The 23822-nt window shown below is 42.2% G+C and overlaps 1 protein-coding gene across 1 annotated transcript in view; it reads right to left on the bottom strand.

Moving 5' to 3' along the window:
- NTF3 (neurotrophin 3) overlaps positions 1 to 23483 on the bottom strand; it is a 49162-nt gene extending 25679 nt beyond the window's left edge. Inside the window, exon 1 of the mRNA XM_057385600.1 lies at positions 22953 to 23483. Coding sequence (XP_057241583.1) covers positions 22953 to 22970 — 18 coding nt within the window. The 5' untranslated portion in view covers positions 22971 to 23483. The remainder of the gene's footprint in view (positions 1 to 22952) is intronic.
- Between the last annotated feature and the right edge of the window lie 339 nt (positions 23484 to 23822).

Raw genomic sequence — 23822 nt, 5'->3', positions numbered from 1 at the left:
ATTCCTGCTTTGAAAACCTGGGAATGTATATGAATCCAAAATCTTGACAGTATATAGATATATGAACGCATTTTCAATATCTTTCCCTTTCCTCTTTAAAGCACCACTTTTTTTCCTCTGGGGTTAACATACTTAGACTGTAATTTTTATTTTTTTTTAACCCAGAATTCTCCCATGAAAATGGCAACTTTATGATTGTCTGTCACTCCTACTGGAGCTTGACCGTCTGCTGCAGTGTCTGACTGGTGGCTGACCCACTTGGCACCTTTAAATCATGCAGCAGGGACTTCTCAAATAACAAATCATGGTCTCATTTGCTTGACAGCCCCTAGTTGTGACTGAACCATCAGTGTGGCACAGCAAGAAAAATGCTACTTTATATTTGAACCATCTGGAAGCAAGGACTTCAACAGACATGAATGAAAGTTTTCTTTAAAAGGAAACACGTGAGTTTCTCCAAACAGCTTATCTTTCAAAATAGTGCCCTGAGTAAGAAATCACAGCCACTATGCTTTGCAGAGCTTGAAGAAAATAGGAATACCTTAATTGAGGATGAGCARTGAAGGAACCCAATAATAATACAAAAAAAGATGTAATTCTGCATATAAATAGATCATGCTAATTACCTGTGTGTGATACCTACATGTAACTATAAAGGACATTCATCCAAGTGCAAGCAGTCATAAAAACTAGTAACATTTTCATTAAAACCAGACTAAGCCTGTCTTCTTGTCAAGCCCATTATGCTGCATAAGTGTAATTAAGTGAATTTCAGCAACTTTATACTTCCTAATTTTTTTTTTTTTTTTTTTTTTTTTTTTTTTTTTTTTTTTTTTTTTTTTTTTTTTTTTTTTTTTTTTTTTTTTTTTTTTTTTTTTTTTGGGTCTGGAGCTATTTAATAAGCCAGCATCATTGTAACAGTTTCTTGTTTTTAAAAACACTAAGCCAAACCCCTACAGGCAAAACTCTTGCTAGAAACAAATTCTCAGTATTCATTTCTATCTGCAATTTCAGTTTTCCAGGATATTGAAGAAGAGACAGGGAGCTTCAAATTTATTCTACACTCAGAAAGAAGTGAGGGGAAACAGATTTAGTTGCCTGAATCCTATGTTTTCAAAGGGAGTACAAATGTCCCTTGTGTTTTTTAAGATTTGTATTATCAACAATGGTTATCAATCTTCCATTTTATCTCCCACCAGAAGCGATTTTAGGAGGGTGGGTGAAATATGCCAGGGATCCTGTTCTCACATCCCAGCTCTGGAATCAAATGGATATTTCACCTTCTAAAGAGATTCCACCTCACAGTTGAAAGCTGCATTGTCTGGGAAGATCGTAACCATGTTATGGATTGTGAGAKTCCTCTAAACGTTGGCAAATCTTCAGATTTTCTATCCAGGGGTATTTTTTTTTAATTGTTGTGGGTTTTTTCACGTTGCCTTCTTTTTACTGCAGTTGGCACACCAATAGGTTTAGAGGCATCACGTTTTGCCTCACAAATCCTAATAGCCATAAGGACTGTAATTAATGAAGTGACTCCCACCTCAGCAGAACGAGCCTGCTTTGACTATATCATMATGGTAATCAACAATTAAGCTGGCATTTGCCAGCCATAACCACAGATGTCTTCTCTGAYGTGTGGGAGAAACAGCACTAATGTCAAATACCACAGTGTGGGAACACTTGGCATGCAACACCAGCACCAGAAAATGGAGCATTTGGCCCGGCTCCTGGAAGATTCTGTGATGGAAGTGACATAAATATATAAGTAGGAGAATCCATACATCAGCAAGCCCTGTGCCTGCTTTGCTTAGAGGTGTTGGGGAAGTCACAGCATTTTTCATTGTCCTTCAGCTCCTCTGCCGTGGAAGTATCTGAGACAAACACATCCCTGACTCCTATTTTRAGAAGGCTGCTAAGAAGCCCTCCTTTGATCTCTGTGTGTACAATAAGCAGAGCCTCCCCAGCAATGCCTTTGAGCAAAGAACCATCTTTAAATCACAGTCCAGTAGTAGTGCTCATATTTGGCTTGTGCACGTCTTGCTCAGTTCCAGTACAGTAAGTTCAATAGGCCTGGAGCTCAACTGCAGCACAGCCATTAATCAAAAACCCTATAAAATTGAGTTCCAGGAATTTATAAATGCATAATACAAATATGAGCTGTGGGATTTTTTTCTGTAAACACTCATCTTAGCGATGCTTCTTGTCTGCCCAAGCACCAGCCAGCATAGCTTGTTCTTGATTCCTATCTGCCTCAACTTTTTACCTTGCTTTGTGCCTGCTTCCAGTTCACAGGCTTTGGGAAGGGGGGAGTACAAGAAAACTCTCAGCACCACAAAAGCCTAACTATTTTTTTCTACGGGACAAGTAAACCATGACCCYGTAGGTCTGTGACCAGCTGTTTGCCTGATTTCTGGATCCTTCCTTCCCACAGGTCAGCAGCCTGTCCAGAAACTCCAAGAGTTCAGTATAACCCCAAAATCTGCCAAAACACTCAGGAATCTCTCCACTAACTTCATTGAGATTTGTCTGTAGGGTTCTAATATCCTTACATTCAGAGTGGGCAGAAAAGAATTAATCCTTTTTGCTTTCCCTAAGGAAGGTTCTCTCCTTTTGTGCTTTCCTTTTGTATGAAAACTCTGTACTCTTCTCCTTCACTTCTATTCTGTGTTAACCCTCCATTTTTAGCTGCTACAGATGAAAGTCTGACACTGGAAAGTTTTTCCATTGGTTTCACCTCCTTCTGAGACCACTTGACCTTCTGAAATGCTGCTGGATGATTATTTTGGAGAGGGCTGAAAATGGAGATCACTCTCTTTGCCTTCCAGGACTGACCTGCAGAGGACTTTCCCAGTGAATTAATTTGTTTTCATGTACTCTGCAATGATTTGTTGTGTCTTATCCAGACTGTGATGGCATAAGCACATGTTGGTCTCTGACTCAAAAAGCCTTGTCAAGTGGAGAGAGTTTTCTTGTAGGTGTTTTGCTTGCTTTTTTTTTTTTTTGTTTGTTTTTTTTTTTTTTTTTTTTTTTTTTTTTTTTTTATTTTTTTTTTTAGTTTGGCATGTAAGCACACCTTAGTAATTCATAAAGTACTGAAGATATTCATTGTGGCACAAGTAGATGGAGGTAATATTTAGTTCTTAAATTTTAAGTGCTGATGCAGAACACAATACTGCACATGCAGTTTACAAGGCTCCCACCACTAGCATTTGGACTCCATTTTAAGCCTATAAATCATATCCTAAGTATAGCGCTTGTTTGGGTCTGTTAAATATTTCCTTCTCGTTTGTTCTTATCAACATCCAGTAATGATATATACATATGTYATGCAAGACAGTAAATATGCAGACATTTTAAGGAAAAGTTCAGTGCCGTATCTCTGCTGATTAATGCATAAATGTTTGAAACTAACATAAAACTAGAGCAGTGATAACCTTTAGCATAGCCCAGAGGAAAGAACCCGGCAGATAAATGTGTTCCTATGAAAAGCCCGGCAGCAAAACTCCTGTGCCACCCAGCCTCCATTTCAGGGACTCCAGATAATTGTGTTCCCTAGTCCTATTCATTCCCAGGTGTATTTCACTCAGTCTGAGAGGCAGGAAATTGCATTTTCATCTTTATTCTTCCRCCAGCTGTAAGCTAAACCCATACTTGAAGGCTTTAGCAACAAATCCAKTAAGTACAGGAATCTCCTGCCACTTTGGTCATCAGTCATTTTAACTCTATCCTTCTATTTTCCATGGTTGTACCAGATGAAAGAAGAATCTTGTCTACATGATGCAGTTGTGAGGAGCAGCAGGTGAGGCTTTGCATGGTGCTGTTKGTTCCAGCACCACCAAAAATTAAGAAATGGAGAGGGACCTCAGGTGCTTCCACCTGAGGATGAAGCTGAACGATGCCATTGAGGGTAAGAGATCATAAGATTCAGGAAAACATCAAGGACCTGTTCAGCAGACTTGTGTTTTCTGTCCAAATCCTGTTCCTAATATAACCTTGCTACAAAATGCAGAATAACCTGCACTTATTCACCTTTTTCTAAGTGATTGTTTCATGAGGAAAAAGTTAAGATATAAGCCAAAGTGATCTCAAGTTGCCAGAAGGCAAGGGATTTTTGTCCCTCTCAGTATCACAGTGCAGTAGGACAAGAACTGCTTGGCTGAAGGATCAAGCAGGCACAAGGTGTCCTTCTAACATCAACAGATTGCTTAGAAAACATGTAATTTTCATCACTGGAGGCTGCTGAGAACWGGATAAACATATATTTATTTGCAGGGAAGACTTTGTGAAAAAGAGAATGGTCATCTCTTTATTTACATCTATGACAGTGATTTTCCTGATTGAATCTTCTACTCCTTGAGAACCTCAGGGCTGCTGCAAGAGGAGAGAGAGATGTGCCTCATGTACAAAAACGTGTTTGGAAATTTATGGTTAATAGATTACAAAACTTGCACAAAAACACTGTGATGTTATTTCAAGTTTTGCATTAATGCCTGCTTTGGAATTCATTGTCTTTGCAAACTCACTGGATAGCAAGGAAAAACAGATTCTAAAAAAAAACCCTGAAAACTTAATCACCCAAAAAATGGCTGAAGTTTTTCCTAAACTTTTTTTTCCCTTTACTTATTTATTCCTCATTGTGTAAGAAAAACCCAGAATATGACACTGATTCTGTACCCATGCTGTGTATGGGCAGAAATCCAGGTTTGCCAGCCTGACAGGGAATGCATTTATCCCTGAGCCTGTCTGTCTTACTAAAATAGTTATTGAGATCTGGTAAACAAAATATGCAATGCTGGTTTCAGAGCTTCCATGAATAATTCCATGAAACTGCGTATAATTACGATTATCATAAATATCCTCTGTTTGCATAACACCTCGGTGGATCTGCTGAATTCTCTGCGGCCTCTATACATACAGTGCCATGAAATGCAAACATTGCCTCATCCTAAACAGTCCTCAGCAAACACACTGTGAAAGCTGCGTGTGGAGGGAGGTATCAGCCAGGAATATCCCAGCCTGGGTTTATCAGGAAGAGCAAGGAATCTTTTATGTATGTGTGAGATATGGGACTGTAAGAACAGCAAAAAATCCACTGAGAATCTCACCCATATTTGAAAATTCATAGAAAGCTGGAGTTACCTTGGAAAGGTAAAACTGGGCTGAGAATTAGGCACATTTTAAAAACAYTTGCAGGTAGCAATACTAACTGTAAGTAACCCCTCCTTCAGAAAGCCAGCTAAGCACTCTCATAGAAGTCTAGCACATAGCAGGTGTTGAAAATGGAAATGCAATTTCCCAGCTAGGCAGACATCCAATATTTATGAGCCAAGTCTGTGGAAATAGCAAACTGCCAATAGGGACAGAATAATTTAGCAGAAAATCAAGCAAGTTTTCCACTTCAAGAGAATTTGTCATTCACCTTGTGTGCCATCTTACTCYTACCACAGTCTGAATGTATTGTCTGGTGCTGAAGCAATCCCAAAGATGCTAAAACAAAGACATGAACATCCTCGTGGCTAGAACTGATCTCAGCTACGTCGGTATTTGGCAGAGCCAAGTGATGCATGGCTGAGAAAAAGAAAAAAAAATACATACACACACACACACACACACACACACCTGACAGGGAAACCAACCTGCTGACTTGCAGCAGCCCCCGTCACAGTTCTCAGGCAGTGTTTTAAATCCAGATTAAATGCTAAATGCACATTTTGACAATGGCATGGTTTTGTCAGATATGCTAAGAAACTTCTACCATGGTTGGTGGAAATCTTTCATAAGCAACAAGAGTTACTCTGAAATTTCTGGAGCATGGACAGGTGACCCATGCACTTTTGGACTGAGGTCAGAACCAGAACTGAATAAGGAGAATGGCTCTKGAGAAGCAGATTTTGGACACAATTCTTGCCCAGTGAAAATCTGAGGCACTTGGATTTTCCCTGCAGTTACAAGAGGAAGAACTGATAATTGCCAGACAGAGGGATCTGCGCCTGTCAACACTCCTAACGCAAAAGTCAACTCCCAAATTTGCTTGAGAATTTCCTGTCTCCTTCTGATAAGGCTCCTGTCTCCTTTTGGCAGACTCTCTACATTGAACTGCCAAGCTATGCATAACAAGCCATGTTTCAGGGGTGTTTGCACAAATTTGGAAACTGCTGGCACCGCCACACATGGCCCAGATATCACTGGATCAGTGCAGAGCATTAAGGTGTGGGGAACTAAATGAATATATAAAAAATATTCAAATATTCAGTGAATTCCCCCTTCTGCCTGAAGCTCATTCTGTTACAGGAGGAGGCTGGGCTTGGGCTGGGTTCTTGGAAAAATAGGCCCTAAGTGGCAGAAGAGCTCGAGGCTGGGTCTCTGCAAGGGTGAACTTCAGCCTTTGAGATCTAGCTTTAAGTGAATTATGGCAGCCCTGCCACCACCTCAGTGTGTTTGTTATTCAGGCAGACATGCCAAATAACCTCCATGAAGTGACTACTTTTTTGAGCTGGAACTTTTTCCTGGACAGTTTGCTGTAAGCATTTGGTCAGAGACACAGCAAGGCACTTTGGAGCCTGTTTTGGCAAACTTTCACCTTCCTTTCCCTCTTCTTTGAGATCCTACCAGCTGCTGCCAGCAAAGATTTCTGCATCCCCAAAGATCTGCAGGGTCGCCTCTTGGAAAACRGGGACATCTCTGCCACGTGTCCCTTTTGGTGCCTCTCTGATGGGATGGTCCTGATCACCACCTTATTCCTTGTTTGGCTACATATGCCAAAAAGGCAGGCTGTACTGCTAAAAGTGTGGAATGGGTTTGTCTCATCCTCTCCAAGACACTCCACTTTCAAGAAGTCCCCATACAGATACTTATTTTTACAAATTTACAATAATCACCTTCATCTCAAAGTCCAAAATTCCCTTAAAAGTGCATGAGCTTGAARGAGCGATTCTGGAAGCCAAGCTAAAAAGGCAGAATGAATACTGGCAAAAACATTTTAATTTTTTTCTTTTAATGACAAAATGTTTCTGTTTTCTCAAACTGTATTTAATAATTGTTTGCCTTTTTTCTTTAAATAAATGCATCACCTATAACCTGAAATGACATAAGTCAACATGAAAAACATTTTTATGTATAAATAGAAAGGTGGTTTGTATCAATGAGTCCACAMAATGTATATTGTAGTGCTTTAGAGACAGAAAGCAAAGACAGGTTTGCACATGATTGATGAAAGATGAATTTTGTTTCTACTGAAATCGCTTAGAAATGTTCTGTTCATCTGAGGGAATCAGGTTATACCCCAAGAGCTGAGTGTATAAATGGAAAAGTATAAAGAAATCAACTTCATGATTTTTTATAAAGTTCCCCAAAAGCTCCCCAAGACAAAAGAAACAAGAATGAATRAATGAATGAGTGAATGAATAAACAACTGAATGGATGTCAGAGGGCTGTGCTGGGCTTTAGCAATGTGTTACTAATAAGAGCCAGTGSAGGAGTATTTTAATGTGCAGTACCTGGGTTCTAGCAATGCGTTACTAATTACAGCTCAAGGAATCTTCCTTAAAGCATTCATTCAAACTGGTTTGGGTGTGAGTTCATTATTTGACCACTGCCTGACAAATTCCCACCCCGAGATATTTGTGGTGCAAGGGTTCAGAATGAAAACACACATCCCAGTGAGTAGACACTGGTAGAATCTGRCAATTCAAACACACGTGGCAAAGTTGATCCAGTTATTTTTAAATGTTTTTAAGGGATTTTTCTGTGGTGAGCACTAGCTCTCTGTCAACTGGTTTCTTCAGTGCATGACTTGCAGGGTCTCGCCCAATAAAAAGCCAGGACATTTTTCTTTTGGGAAAAACYCCCACATACCCATGCCCAGTGAGGAGGGCTGCATTTTTCAGATGCACACCCTTCTACAATCAGGTGATAAAAGGAATTTACTCACTTCAAGCTGTGTGCAAGCGCARGTTCCAGCTTGTTGTGGGTGAAGGAGCCTGAAAGCTTTGGTCCCAGTTTTCTCCAGCAGCATGATTATAACTCTCAGGGACTGCTGATCCCTCTGAAACAGCTGGACTGATCAGCAGATCAGATAATTGCATTTCTTTTCCAATATCAGGGTTTCATTTTTTTATATTTTCATTATAAACCTTTGTGTTCTTTGGGTTTACAGAGGCACTAAATAAGAGGACTGTACAAACTGGGCTGTCAGCGCTGAAGATCACAGGTTTACAATGTGAACAGTGCTTCCCTTAATGCTGTGTGTGATAAATAAACAGGACAACAAATTGATCTTTTTTTTATGAACTAGAAGGGAAAGCAATCTTCAAATKATTTCAGGGCAAGTAACCATCAAAACAAAAAAGAAAAAAAAAAATAAGATGTATGTGCTCTTCCAGAATTCCCCAACATTTTAGGCTGTAAGATTAAAGTTTGGCATTTCTTCACTGTTGGTTTTTTTTATTATTACTTTTTACATGAATAAAAACTTCTATTGAAAGGAAATTAGATATTGCCAAGACCAAAAGAAACAACATTGAAGAAATGATTACACAATTTTCATTGCAAAGAAGTAATTCTGAGGTGAAGACACAACCATTGCTCTAAAAATGGCCAAACTTCTAGGAGGCAGCACAGCAAGGGTCAGAGTTACTAAAAGTTGTTCAGGAACTGGAAAGGCAATTAAACAAAGCTGTTAAATCATCATCTGATTAAGCAGATGGAGATGCAGTACAGAAGTCTGATAAAGTATTTCTTTTTCTATGCCTCTAAGGAACTTCGAAAAAAAAACCCCTTGATTTTAACATTAAAGATTGCTTCAATTTCTGTATTTTTGAAAGAGGAATGCAGTGATTTSCCTTAACTCCTTTCTTTTTGCCTGAGCTCTGTCTAACCATCACAAAGGCACAATGCATTGCAGAAGAAGAAAAATGAGAAAAAGATCATATGCAAAGCATAAAGAGAAGAAAGACGATGATGAGAAAATAGAGATGCCAAAGGTCCTCAAAGAGCCCAACCTTTCCTGAAGTCAAACAGAAGGGATTCAAACAAGAATTTGCCTTCTCACAAAAATAAGGAACACATTAGAAAAAGGACATAAGCTACAATAGTTGTGGGTTTTATGTCTTGGAGGCTTGGTCAGAGATCGTAGATTTACTTCACTATCATGGTGTTAGAAGAAGAGCAAGACAGTCGTAAAGAAATTTTGAAAGGTATCAGAATCAGATAAAGCTAAGAAAAATATATTGGGAGAAACCTTTTTTACAGAAGGTATTTGCTTCTTTTTCAGGAAATTTCAGGGGTGTTTATGGACCTTATCTACTCAGATGGTGCTGGGGTACAGAGGTGTCAAACTCAGAAAAAAAAAATATTACAAACTCCTGATCTATGTTTGGAGGGGGGAAAAARAAGTTGCCAGGTTGCACAGCAGAAACAAAACAAATTGCATGYTTTGAAGGAAAAGCAGAAGACAGCCACAGCTGACTGGATCACCAAAGCACAAACCCATAGGAATATGCAGACACAGGATATAATTGAAAACTACAGGAAAAAATTGACAAAAGGCAATCAGAGCCAACTTGTAAAAGAAGCATCAAGGATTGCATTATGCATGGAAAAACAGTGCCCATTTATGCAGCTCCAGCTTTTGGAAAGACTTGTTTTGCAAAAGAAAAGCAAAATTGTTCTGCAAAAGATGGCAAAAGAGGACTGAAGGTGTTTACCAGGAAACTGAGAGTATGTGCATGGTTGAAGAAAAGAAATATTGATTTGAACTGTTGGATAACTTTATATAAATATATATATATATGTATATGTGAGAGCCACATAACCATAGAATGGTTTGGGTTGGAAGGAACCTTAAAGMTCATCTTGTCCCACCCCCCTGCCATGGCAGGGACACCTTCCACTRTCCCAGGTTGCTCAGAGCCCCATCCAACCTGGTCTTGGACACTTCCAGGGATGGGGCAGCCACAGCTTCTCTGGGCAACCTGTGCCAGGGCCTCACCACCCTCACCGGGAAGAATTTCTTCCCAATATCCCATCTAAACCCACTCTCTGTCAGTGTGAAGCCATTCCCCCTTGTCCTGTCACTTCAGGTTCCTTATTCATATTTTTGGGGCTCTGCATTATCTGTCTCATTAGTATGCAGAAGGTAAATTATTTGTTCAAATGTCCTTCAGTAGGAAGCTTAAAGCAAGGATACCCACTTACCTAATAATAAGATTAAGACCAAAGGTGGTGTGAAATCTCAGAAATGAAATGTAAATAAAGCATAATTAAAAAAAAAATCTACTCAGATAAAGAACAAGATGTCTTCAGTCTTGTTCTGTGKACAGTTATGTACATACATATATGCACACTTTTATATTTATGTACACATCTATCTACAATACATATATGTATAATTACATTTACACGATAATTTCCAATATTTAAAGCAAAAAAGGTAAGTGATTCAGACATTTTCCAGAACTATAATGATTTTTTTCCAGAACTATAATGATTCCAGAAATATAATGATTTTTGTGCTACTTTTTTCCCACTCAAAAATTTACAGGTGCTGCTTTTCCATTTCAAAACTGTCATACAAACAAGGTCCAAATTACCTATAAATAAATYCAATTTAGCATAATATTAAAAGGTTATGACAGAGCTAATGGACTTTAAATGGAATACAGACTGCAGTGTTCAATGTAGGGTAGGAAAGACTAAGGCAGACAATTTCCTGTGACATAAGTAAAACTTCAAATTAATTTCTTTCCTTTTTCTGTTCAGAATTGTAGTTTTCAAGATAGTTGAACAATTAGGTGACCAAAAGATACTGAAAAAATGGCTTTGCAAAATCATTTATCTTTAGTGTAATTCAGCCATTGTTGAGACAAAGTTTTGATGTTGATAATTGACAAAGYTGGGCGGGTGATGAACAAACTTGACACCTGGCTCTTTTCATACTGATCTCTCAGTCTTTCCAGATGGCAGAGTTTACTTCTGCTCCCATCTGTTCCTTTTCAGTAAGAAAAAGGGAGGAAAACCCAAAATTGCTAAAACATTTTATGGCTTTTAGAAGTATCTTTGAGGTTCTTTTCAAGTCCTTTACTCTGGACCACATTCCTGTGGAAGGCGGCAATGGCATCTGCAATTATTTGCCTCAGATCAAAGGTAGGACCCTGGGTTTCATTTTTCAGATTTGGTCTGACATAATTCATCTGGATGAGAATTCCATGGATGGAAAAATCAAAAGAGCTGCAATCACCTCACCAACACCTTCTTGCAAAAAGAAAGGAGAAAACAAGAAAGRAAGCAAACAAACAAGAGTAGTATCAAGCTATGATTAGAAAATGTTTGACAGGTCAGAGCTAAATTTCGCAGAAAACTTTGCTGGTTCAGACTTGGAAAACTGTTTCTACATTAAGAAAACTTTCATTTGTTTGTTTGCTTGTTTTTGGTATAGAAACAACCACTCTCGTTTCCCTGGCTTTTGGCAGTAATTTCTATGTTGATATCTCAGGTCTTGACTCTGGTCTAAATTTTCACTGCCTCAAGATGAATTTATTCCCTGGGGGGCCATTAGGTTTCTTCCATGTAAGTGGGGTTAGATTTAGACCTCTGTTAAATTAGTTATCTCCAGAGCTAGAAACTGGCTGTTCAAGAAAATTGAGCAGGAAGAAAATAGAAGCTGATGGGTGGGAAAAGATAGAAAAAAAATGGAGTGAAATCAATCAATGGAAATCTGCCAGGTAACTAGGAAATAATTTTGGATGCTACTTTGTAGCCTGTAAGTTTCCATCTGTTGCTAAACAAATATCAGTTAATCAGGCCAAAAATCAGAAAACAATTACAATAAACAAGTCTCCCTTATTAGCCATAATTATTTAGGGTATTTATGAATAAAACTTTAAATAATTGAATTTATGGATCTGGCTGAAGGAAGGTTGTGGTGCCCATGTGCACTCTGCTCTGGTGAGACTCCACCTGGAATACTGCATCCAGTTCTGGTATCCTCAGCACAAGAAGGGCGTGGAGCTGTTGGGGCAAGTGCAGAGGAGGCCATGAAGATGGTAATGGGGCTGGAGCACCTCCCCTGTGGAGATAGGCTGGGAAATCTTGGGCTGCTCTGCTGGGAGAGGAAAAGGGCGTGGAGACGTCACAGCACCTTCCAGTATCTGAAGGGGCTACAGGGAAGCTGGAGAGGGACTTTCCATAAGGAACTGGAGTGACAGGGCAAGGGGGAATGGCTCCACATTCACATGAAAAGGGAAATTGAGGTTAGATATTGGGAAGAAATTGTTCCCTGTGAGGGGGGTGAAGTTGTCCAGAGAAGTTGTGGCTGCCCCATCCCTGGAATGGGGATGGAAGYGTCCCAGGCCAGGTTGGATGGGGCTCTGAGCAGCCTGGGATAGTGGAAGGTGGCAGGAGGGTTGAAATGAGATGATCTTTCAGGTCCCTTCCAACCCAAACCATTCTATGATTCCTGTATGGAATCAGGAAGATTTCTGATTCGAGTCATCCTAAAGGATCATATTGTCCTGGGAAAGCTGGAAAAAGGCTGTAACTTAGTTCATGTGCCTTGCCAAGCAGTCTGAATACCTGAGAGAAGCCCCAGGGTCTTTGGCATTGACCTGGCAGAGTGAGGGACGGTCCTCTGAGCTCACCCTGCAGTGTGCTGGCTCATCAAGTGCTGTCTCTGCTCTTCCTCAGAGCTGCTTTCCACAGCGGGATGTCTTAACACCAGCCTACAGGGTGTCTGTGGGAGATTTGTCCCTGGAGAGCTTTGCAATGCYACCCAAGCAGGAATAAGGTTAACTACAACTGTTGGTACAGTTTTGCCAATAGGTTGGAGGGTCTGGAGACTGTGAGGGAASGTGCAGCCGTGTTAATTTGTGTGGTGTTACCTTCTGGAACTCTGTCCAGGCTGCTGCCAGGCTGCAGACACACCAGTGACCTTTGGGTAATGGTTCTGAGCTCTTCACAGAACCGCTGAATGATTCAGGTTGGAAAGAAAACCTCCAAGCTCATCAAGTACAACCTGTGACCAATGCCCCCTTTGTCACCAGCCCAGAGCACTGAGTGCCACGTCCGGACCCATCCATGGAGACCTTCAGGGTTGGGGATTCACCATTCCCTTGGGCAATCCCTTCCAGTGCTTGACACCCCTTTCAATGAAGAAATTCTTCCTGATATTCMGCTCTGTTCTCTTCTCTGGACACACTCCAGCCCCTCAATGTCCATTTTGAAGTGAGGGGCCCAGAAATGGATCCAGGACTCAAGGTGTGGCCTCACCAGTGCAACCTTTCTTTTGAAAAAGAGCTCTTCTCCAAGGACAGGTTATTTGTTAAAATATTTCTCTTGACTTTCCACAGCTATGCCTTTTATTTTCACTTCTTCATATAAGAATGCAATCTCTAAAAGGTAACTGCTAGAATTTAACTATAAAAAAAATAAAATTGAAACCAAACCACTGGTCTAAAATGGTCTCTTGCCAGCTGTCCTACAGCCACCCAGGGCTGTGTTGTTGCTAACAACTAGCCCATGGGAAAGCACTCAATTCTCTAGTAATGAATGGCACTCAAGTTGGATGGGGGATGGTATGAAAATTTTAAGTGGAGTGGTGGAAGCCCAGTCACTTGATGAATTTAAAATTAGACATGACAGAGCTTTGAAGAATATTCTGTCTGGCTGGCTGGGAGCTTAGAGACACAGACCATATTAGGAGATATTGGACTGTACTAGAGAAAGATTTTTGTTGGGTTTAATTCTCCAGTCCCCAAGAATTTGACTTTGCCTCCCAAGTGCATGAGGCACTCCCTTGTGAGGCAGAAGCATCAYGCCCTTGGGTGCTCCAGGTTCCTGGGCTTCACTGGCTTTGCTCTTGTAGCTTCAAGCACCAGTTCCCTGCTCTGTGGATGGCTGGTGGATGGGTCAACAAGAGCACAGGGCTTTGATCAAGGAAGAAAATCTGGAAGATTTTTAAACTTTGTTGTCCAGRGAGACTTAACTGAGATTTATTAGAACAAGCAGGAGAATTTTGTTTCTGAGGAACTGACAAATTGAACCAAAAAAAAACAAAACAAACAAACAAACAAAAAAAACCAACAACAACAAAAAAAAAACCGAACAACCTATTTGTTGCAATTTTTCCAGCCAAAAGACCTCTTATCTAATATAGGCATATTCTCTCTGCTTCTCTGATTTCTACGGCTTGACATACAAAAAGTCTTTGGATGTGTGTTCATGGTTTAAAAAAATCCCAAGGAACAAACCCCAAGATGCAAATTCAAAGTTACAGTCTCACTAGTTTTAGTAGGATTGCCTGGGTGCAACTGAAGCAGAATTTGACCTGCAGTCARGTGGGCTTCTATGTTTTCCCTGATCCTGGGTAAATCAGAAATGCATTGGGATCAATGGAAGTGCTGCTGTCAAACCAGAGTCAGGAAAGGCAGAGTCTGAACCACAGTGGTTAAAACAGCTAACACTGAAAATTCATCAGCTTCTATTTCAGAGGAATGAGGCAAATGAGAACAACCTATGAGCAAAAAAAAATTAACAGGAAGATTTCCTAATAGAGGAAAACGACAGGAAAAATAAAAATCACTGGACTTTAAAAATGTATCTGTTTCTCCAAAACTCAAACTTTTCCAAGAGAGACCACTCCCCATCCTAGCAGATGTGAAATGCAGCTTTAGCTTCTCAGGGCAAGATTTAACTCCATGAAGCTTTTGTTTWGTTTTGTTTTGTTTTGTTTTGTTTTGTTTTGATAAAACAACAACAACAATGAAAACTCCTCCCCAAAACTCTTCTACTCATCTTGCAGTAGTATTTATATTGTTTTTCTTTTCTTAAAGCTTGGGATGGTTTGTCTTTCAACAGAAAAACTAAACTTATTTCCTGAGTGTTTCAAGCTTAAAAAGGCAATTTGAACACAGCAAGGGAACACAAAAAGGCAGTTTGAGCACAGACATTTTCTCTGAGCAGAAAAGGAAGTCTGTGCCCAGATTAATTCATTAATACTTTTTGTATTAATAAATTGATTCAACACTTTGTCATCTAGAGTCCATCTAGGAAAAAAAAACCACACACATAAAAGTGTCCATATATGACGAGATCATTGCCATCTCTCTCAGAAAGAGTTTTACCCTGGAAAAATCATAGAAACCTGGAATGGTTTGGGATGGAAGGGACCTCAAAAATCATCTTCATCAGAAAGTAAAATTAAAGAGTAAAGATGAAGAAAAATGAAAGAAGGAATGGACTGTAGACAGATAAAAAGAATGAAAAGGAAAAAAATGCTATACAGAGSGTCTGAGATTTGTTAGAAAAATGAGCAGAAAAGAAGAGATTCAGAGGAGAAAAGCCTAAGATAATATTTCTAGGAAAAATCAATCCAGAGCAACTATATTAAATGTTAGGGAGGGAGTTGGAGAGCTATAATATTGAAAATTAGCTAGCCATGATTACACCAAGGAAGTAGTGCTTGACTTATTAGATAGAAATTCTTTTACAGTAGATGGGAGACATAAAAGAGAAAAATAGAGGGTGCAAAAAGTCAATGCAATTCCAGAAGGCAGACAAGCAGAGGAAAGAGGTCWCTGATTTTGGAACATCACTTTTATTCTTAAATGCTCTGGTGCCACAAAGTTGTGGATGAAATTGAGGGAAATCAGAAAACTGAAAAAACATTTAAAAATAGAAGAAAAATCCTAGAGGAAAAAAGCAGTCCTATTAACTCTATAAGGAAAGAATGGGCTTAAACAAAGGACAGCTTAAGTCAAATATGTGAGGGATATATTTAGTAAACAGTAAAAAAGAAGGAAGGTTGCTCAAGGTGTTAGGGGATCTAAATGGGATAACCTGCAAATATGGATAAACCATCCTTTCAGGAAGTTTTTTTTTAATGTTATGGAGTTATCTGCATCATCCATTTGGAAAGTCACTCACGTAAATTCTGACTCTGCAAATTGTTTGAGAAATGAGTGGAAGAAATAGTTTTACCTCCCACAGGAGCTGAAAACACTGAAGTGGGTAAAATATCTTCTAAYTTTTGAATGTAGAAATCCAGGAAAAACCCCTCAGTACATGAAATGACATGTCCCTCTTAACTACTGTGGTTTTGTCTCCATCAGATATTTGATAGRTAAAAGCCATAATATCTGATCTTGGTTTGGAGCAGAAACCAAATGCTGCCCAAATCCCATCTCTTGAGGGGGCAGAAGCTGATTTAGTTCTTGCAAGTGTGTCCATCTCCTGAGTGCTGCAGAAGTCACAGGAGAGGATGCTGTCTTCGAACTTGTCTAACCACAGAGCTTTTCAGAAGAAGTGGTTGGCTTTAAATTTCACACTCCCAGCCTGAATTCATGCAGAGTACAAAGTACTTCCTTCTGCAACTCTACAGTTCACTGCCAGTTACCTCTGACTATATCAATTTAGACTTTTGGCAAATGTGGGTGAATTTTTTGTAGGGCATTGCCTAGAAATACCTATTTTTGAATTAACTAGATTCTCACATGCTAACTCAGCTAATGTAAGATAAAACATGTAGAATCTATAGCAGGGTAACACTCAAGATACATGAATTTATTGCTGGAAGGTGTGAAAGAGCAACTGAGAAGCAGCACCATTTATTGCTGTGGTTCCATTATGGGCCACATGCACAGTGGAAGCACAGGAAATATTGGAGGGGCGCTGCAAATCTTACTCTTGGGTTACAATCCTTCCAGAGTATTTTCATCAGCTCTGGTGCAGGTTTGTAAGAGATAACACAAGTGGACCTTGCTCCACAGCATCTGTRCATTTTCAGAGCTACACAAGCAATGCCTCCGTCTGAAGCCATGGGCAGAGTGGCAATGAGCTCTACTCTGCCTAGATGGAAACGTGGAAAACCCTGCTGTGCTTCCCATGTGCATTGAAATGCAACCAGCAGGCTCCTCTGTGAGCCCGAGGTGGCAGCCAGYACACACAGACACACAGCCTGCCTCGCTCACACACAGCTTCGTCACACAATCCCTCCAATGGGGATTGCCAACACAGAGGGCAAATTGGGAAAGACCCTTCCTCATGTGTGTGAAGAGGTGGAGAGGAGAGAGACGCAAAGATCAGTAGGGAGGAGTATACATGGTCCTGCTGTAATCTTTCAAGTGCTCTGAAGGAAAGGGCACCTTTCCTGGCTTGCTTGTACCATGTGAAGGAGAAAGGACACTCTGAACTAGACTGGATGCTTGAGTGAGGTTTTTCTTTTAATTCCTTGAGAAGTATAATCTCCTTTGAGGCTTTCTGCAGAGGACTCCTCTTCCCCTGTGGACTTAAGGCTCATGATACAATCAGGAACGTAGCTGTGTTTATTCCTTCTAGCACTCRTTTCACAACCTTGAAACTACCCCACATCCACCCTTAGTCCTTGTCTCTTCACACGCACATCCCATCTGTCCCCTCAGCAAGCGACTGATCCCTGCATTCCCCACAGACARATGTACCAAGAGGCTCCCACACAGAAACAGCTGCCATCCCCTCTGCCATCCCTGCCCATGCCACTGCCCGGGCCACTGGCTGCTCCTAGACCCCACCAGGAGACCTGAACATGGCCAGGCAAACATCTGCATGGACACCCAGATGCTCCAGCCCCTTGCAAGCAGATTTCCCTGTCTGTGCTGTGGCTGCAGAGTCCAGGAAGGCACAAATGCTCCATGTTCTGCACACTGAGCACAGCTCATWAACTCTTGCCTTGATCCCCTTCCTGCAACAGTCCATCAATTCCTTTCTCTATCTCAGCCAGCTGACAGGGTGATGCCAGTGTTTGGTTTTTCTTTTCCCAGTGGAGGGAGCAGAGTGGTCAGAGGCCAGGGCAGCACTGGTGGCAGTGGCTGTGGTGTGTGGTTTCACTGAATCCCAATGTCTGGGACTGCATCTCCCCCTCATGGACAGCTGCTTCACCATCCCCTCCACCTGCAGCCTGCCATGGTGGGAAGTTCACTCCCACCAGAGGAGAAAGGTGCTTTTGGCAGACTGCAACCAGCTGTGAGAACTGCCGGGAAAATTATCTAGCTAGAGAACTTGAACTGGACTCCACAATGGGAAACCAGTGTGAAAAACAGGAAAGCAGGTTCCCAATACAACCTGTGGGTGCATGAACACTTACTGCCTATTATTTTACAGGCTGCATGTGTTTACTTTAGCAGGAATTGGTCCTTGCAATGAACAGAAGAGGGATCTATGAACCATGATCCATGGGACTGATGTTATGTAAGGTCTGGGCTCAGAAGCTTCAACCTTTAAGCTCAGAGGTTCTGTGTCATGTGATTGGACTGACTTCTTCCAGTAAAAGTGCCACAGGATTACTCACATTCTCACTAGCTATGGATGGAAAAAAAGCGCTTTCCTACTCAGTGTAGAAGACCCCAAAGTCCTAGGCAGGACACATGATTTGAAGATGCTTTGGACCAGATTTGAAGAACAGCTGTTATCAATAAATACAATTGTTTTGAAGGGAAATAAGCTCCTAGCGCTTCTCTGTGACACCCAAGACACATCCTATGTTTACAGCCTTCAACCAACTGCACATTACTCCAGCACTKCTTCAAGCCATGGGGAAAGCCAGTACTTTCCCCTTTCCTTTGGCTGACATCTGTWGGCCTTCTGTGTACTTCAGCCCCATGGTTGTTCCTACAAGAGCCCTGTTAACTTGTCCCAGAGGAGTCTCTCTGCCCTTTTGTGCCATCAGCAGTGTTCAGAAGTTTTAATGCATGAAAATAAGGTGCATTGATATGCTTCTGAATGAAGCTGGTTTAAATATTGTAGTCAGACCTACCAGGATTTTCTCAGGATYATTCAGCTGTTCTTCATAAAAAGCCTGCAAAAAACCTCTAGGGGAGAGCCTGCCTGCTGTGCAAGTCATGCAGAAGGYAGGTACATCCAGAGCACGTTGGGTCCTATCGCTACCCACGCACCAAACCATTTTCCCRGTTAGTCATCCTTTCCTACCTCCTTCTCAATGCAAACATTGCTTTCCTAGCACTCACGAAACTCACCCCTGGTGCCGGCCTTACGTAAGTGATTTCGACATGGAGAGTCGTGCCACGAACGCAGTGGACACGTGATGCTCCACTCAGCCTCTGGTAGCCRCCCTACACATCAGCATGGCCTCCTGGGTGACCCTTTGGGACTTCCCCACAGGCATTCGTCCCTTACAGCAGCCCAGGGCTCTTACACGCCCCTCAAGGATTCCAGCTCCTTGCTGGGTTGTCCTCATCCCAAGCAGCTCAGCCAGTCCCTGAAGCAGAGCGCTCACTGAGTGTATTCAYGCCGGGCCCTCACACAGAGCAGCGTCCCGTGTGCTGGTGCACCTGTCACCAAGGGCTAAATGGATTTACTTGTGCCTCCTGCTCGCTCTGCCCTCGCACTGAACTCCCAACCTGCTCTCCTGGYGCACTGCATGGGCCCCTTGCACACTCACACAGCCTCCCTCACGCTAAGAGTCAGATARCGACAGACGGCTTAAGCCGTCATAAACTTTTTCTCGCTCCTCATCACTCTTCCTTCCCCCATAAGCGGTTTTCCTTCTCCCAGACCCCACACCCAGGTCTGCAAACCTCACCTGTGCTTCCTTCATTTCCTTCAAGCATGCTGCATGCACAAATCTCTCTTATCAGACACTTTTCCCTCCTTCCACCTTCCCTGGCCCATCCCTGGCAATCAGGCACAGCCTGGCAGTCCCTTCCTCRCTCCCTCATCACCGTGCATCAACCCACGCTGAGCTCCTCACCCCTCGTAACAGGAACTGTCATTCCCATCCACTTCCACCTCCTGCCCTACCGCTCCCAACTCCACTTGCCTCCCCACACACTTCACACTTTTCTTCTGACCTTAGTACAGCCATGTGGCTTATACAGCCCTCCAGGTAGTTTTTCCTCCCATTCCTTCTCCTCCCACCCCTTTTATATCTTTAGTCATTTCTCCACCAGCACATTTGTTCCATTGCCTCTTGCTGTTTCGCTCAGCCAGTACCTACCACAGAGATATAAACACATTTGTTACGTCTGTTGCAACAGAAAATCGCTCCTTTTTGTGTATGTTCTCCTCCTCCCACAGTCTTCCATTATTCCTGACTTGCCATTCCAACTGTTTCCCCTGTAACATATTGCCTGTTCTTTCCCTGTTTTACTCCAGCTCCCCAGTAAAGAGGCATCCCCTGCTCTGCTGACCAAACCACTGCACCTTTGCACCTCTTCCTCTCTTTGCCTACTAAGAAACAGTCCCCCAAAATTTCCCCTCACTCTCTGCTCTCTCRCCCTGTATCTCCTCTAAACCACCTCTTCCCTAGGCATCCTTACACAAAACATAGCTCTTCATTTCATCTGCATTCATTCTTCCTGCATTCATTAATTTTTCCCCATTCTCATGCTTCTCAACACCTGCCACGACTTTACGTCCTTGCCGCAGGTCATCCTGCCCCCATGATTTCCACTGCCTTAAATTTCCTCACACCATGGCTTTTTCCCCAGTTTCCTGCTTCCTCCTCCTTGGAAGCAGGCAGCACACTCCAGCAGGCTTCCAACCTGCTCTGAAATCTCTCTAATCAGTTATCCCTTCCCACACTTACAGGACCCTTTCCCCCTTGCCACACCCCATCTCCATCCAGCTCATTTTTCCCTGCTCTCGGCACATGTTTCCATCACCATGCAAGCCTTGCCTTTCACAGTCTGATACCTTCCTTGTAAACACGTCCTCGTATCTATTTCTTGACAGAATCAAAGGTGTCTCCTTCTGACGCCCCCCACAAGCATCATGTAGCTGATTATTTTCCATACCTTTCTCCAAATAGCCAATAGTTCACATTTTAATTCCTCCTCCAAACATCCTTTGTGCTTTCACCTTTCTCCCTCCACTCCCACTCCATACCCAGCCTCCCCCCTACAGACGTTCTCACCCTTGGCTGTCCCTTTCATTTCCTCACCCAGCCTCCAGCCTGTACCTTTACCCATCTCTCTCCAGTGTTACTTCCTCTTGTGAGCTCCTAAACTTTCTGCCACCCACAAAGATCCTCTTTTTCCAGTTGATGTGCAGCAGTTTCCCTTTCAAGTTGACACCTTTGCATGTCTCACCTGCCCTGATTACCCCAGTGCACAATAATGAACACGAGGCACCTTATTTCTGCCCTACAACACCTTCCCTCCAGTTTTTATCTACCTTTAKATGTATTATTTAGTTTTTCATTCCTTGAAAAGAAGAAAGAAGAACACCCCAATCCACAGCAGAACAATACAAACAAAACCTCTTAAACCTACGTGTTTTGCATACCTCAGCACACAGCACCCTTGGACACAAAGCACTCCCCTCCTGGCTCTGCTGGGACCTCCTCTTGTCCGCATGTTTTGGGCCCACCACCTGCAGCCATGCCTGGTTTTTGTCCCCCCACCGTGCTCAYACACAGCCCCTGGTACTGACACGTGTATCTCAGACCGGTCTTTTTTACTACCAGCAGCTGGAACCATGCTGAACTCTTCCATTCTCTGCTGCTTTTGTCTGGCAAGGCTTTTTTTTTTTTTTTTTTTTTTTTTTTTTTTTTTTTTTCCCTTTTTCTTGCATCCCATTTATAAATGATTCTTGCACCACTGCTCCATTTGCAGGCTTGCACATATCAGGTATTTCTGTGCCTGAGGATGCCTCTCCTACTTGTCTGGATATTTTCCTGAAGGCACAATGCAAAGGCAAAACTTCACATACCATTTGCACTCCTCATGCAACAAATCACACGAGCCTGAGAGCGAAGAGTGTTTTCTGAAAGGCTGTAGCTCATAACAATCATCTGGACCATATAATACACATCCCTGTCTATTTAAAAAGGGGGGAGGGGGGAGAAGCAACCCCCCTCACGCWCACACACACACAGAGTCATCTCTAAATAACTGGTTTTGCAACATAGGAACTAGAGAATGTGCGCATAGCAGCCCCATTCAATCCAAAATACCCATCTCTCCAGATACTGCATATTTATAGTTTGAGAGATAGGACCAGCACACGGCTTTCCCGTTTATTTTAATGAAGGATTAAGAACTGATCAGAAAACTATCTAAACCATTCAAGGACTTTTTCCCCTCTTGGCTAAGAGCAGTTTGGTGTCTCCATAAGGACTCGCCAGTAACTGACGCTTTAAGCTGCATTTCAGCTGTTTAGATGAGAAACAGCTTTCTATTTTGCTCTCTAGATGTGCATCCCTGTTCATWAGTTGTGTGCTGCATTCCTAGAAGGCATTCACCAAACGCTGGAAGCTGCAATGCAAGAACAGTTTCCTTGCCATTCCATCACAGAGTGAGTGTATCTTTTTCACCTAGACACAGATGTGCAGGGAATCTTTTGATCTCCAGCTCTTCCCAGAGAWTTTAGTGTTTGGGTTTGAGGAGAATGAGGATTGATTCAAAGGTCATGAATAGGGTTTCCAGTGTCTGGCACATGCACAAAATAAGAAAGCTCCAGTGAGGCTGGTTACCTGAGGCAGTCAGGGTCTAGAAATTGGGAATTTGGGCTTTGCTTGTCATGGGCTCTAACTTTGCCGGAGGGCGAGCATGCTACGTGTGCTGAGGCTGGTTCTTGCAATCCACGGTCAAGATTTTCAGCCCTTTTTGTTATATCKGAACTTGCTGATTTCCCTCTTAAAACAAAACCAAAAGTCTCCTTTGCTTTTTCCTCTTAAATCAGATTCCTGTAGCACCTCGTATTTCTCCTCCGCCSTTTTCTTTCCAGGGATCCGAACAACAGCGTGAGGAGCAGGAGGAGAGGGGAACCTCAGGGCTGAAGCACTACAGGGCAAGTAGAGGTGGGGGGAAGGAGTAGGCACAATGGGAAACGCAACATTTGGGACACATCTACTGCTTACGAGACCCCCACCTCCTGCTCATTATAGTTCTTTAAAGGACCCCTCTTCCCCCCCTCCCCTCCCCGCCCTCTTAGGACCCTATTAGAAAACGTCAAATTTCCCTTACCGTGGTAGGAGTAACCATGGCATCCGTGTGAATGTTTCCAGAAAAGTCGACATGAAGAGAAAGGTGGATGTAAATATGTTCATTCAAAGTCCCAAAGTTGGTCTGCTTGGGCTGTGCAGAGTTGCTCTATGGGAGAGGAGCCTTAAACTCTGAGTCCCGTGAACATAATCTGCTCGATTATAACAAACCAGCTCAGCCAGATGGCTCTGTGCTCCGTGGATTAACCCCTTTATTGCCACACTCTACTTTCCTTACCTACCACTTATAACAACCTTGCCTGGCTGGGAAAATTCAGAGAATGAGCCATTTTTTTGAAAATGACAAAACTGTCGTAAAGGTCATTTTCCCCCTGCTTGCTCTAAAAGAACCATCGTGTGCCTATTTTGTTTCTTTTTTTTTTTAAATCCAATTGACGGTTTTATTCCTCTTCCTGGCAAAACCTCTTCATATTATTAAGAACAGTATTAGCACCAGGGAACATTTTAGAGAATTCTTTTGTTAAATCACCACCATCTCTTCCAGACTGCGATTCTCAGCAGACGAGTGTTTTATTGCAGGAATGTCTCTGTGTTTGCACTCTAATGGTCCATCCACTCCCCCATTCCCGCCCCCCTGTCCCCCACGCTCCCTCTGTCTCCCACATGCACACACATGCACACACTGCTCACACTGCCAGCATGTGCTGCTATTCCTATCCCTGCTCACAAGTCATAGGACATGTCAAACAGGTGAAATAGAGACACAGAACTGCAATGCCATAAGCCTCTGCTCTCTCACTCTGGCTTCTCTTTTTTTCCCCCCTATTATTTGCAAATCTTTGACAAATTTATTCCTTCGGTCAGAGTTTCTGTCAAGGAAGCGCCCCCCCCC

This window comes from Malurus melanocephalus, unplaced genomic scaffold (assembly GCF_030028575.1).
Source record: "Malurus melanocephalus ecotype Western Australia unplaced genomic scaffold, MMel_1.1 scaffold_16, whole genome shotgun sequence".
Classification (NCBI taxonomy): Eukaryota; Metazoa; Chordata; class Aves; order Passeriformes; family Maluridae; genus Malurus; species Malurus melanocephalus.
This window is presented reverse-complemented; position numbering and strand designations above follow the sequence as displayed.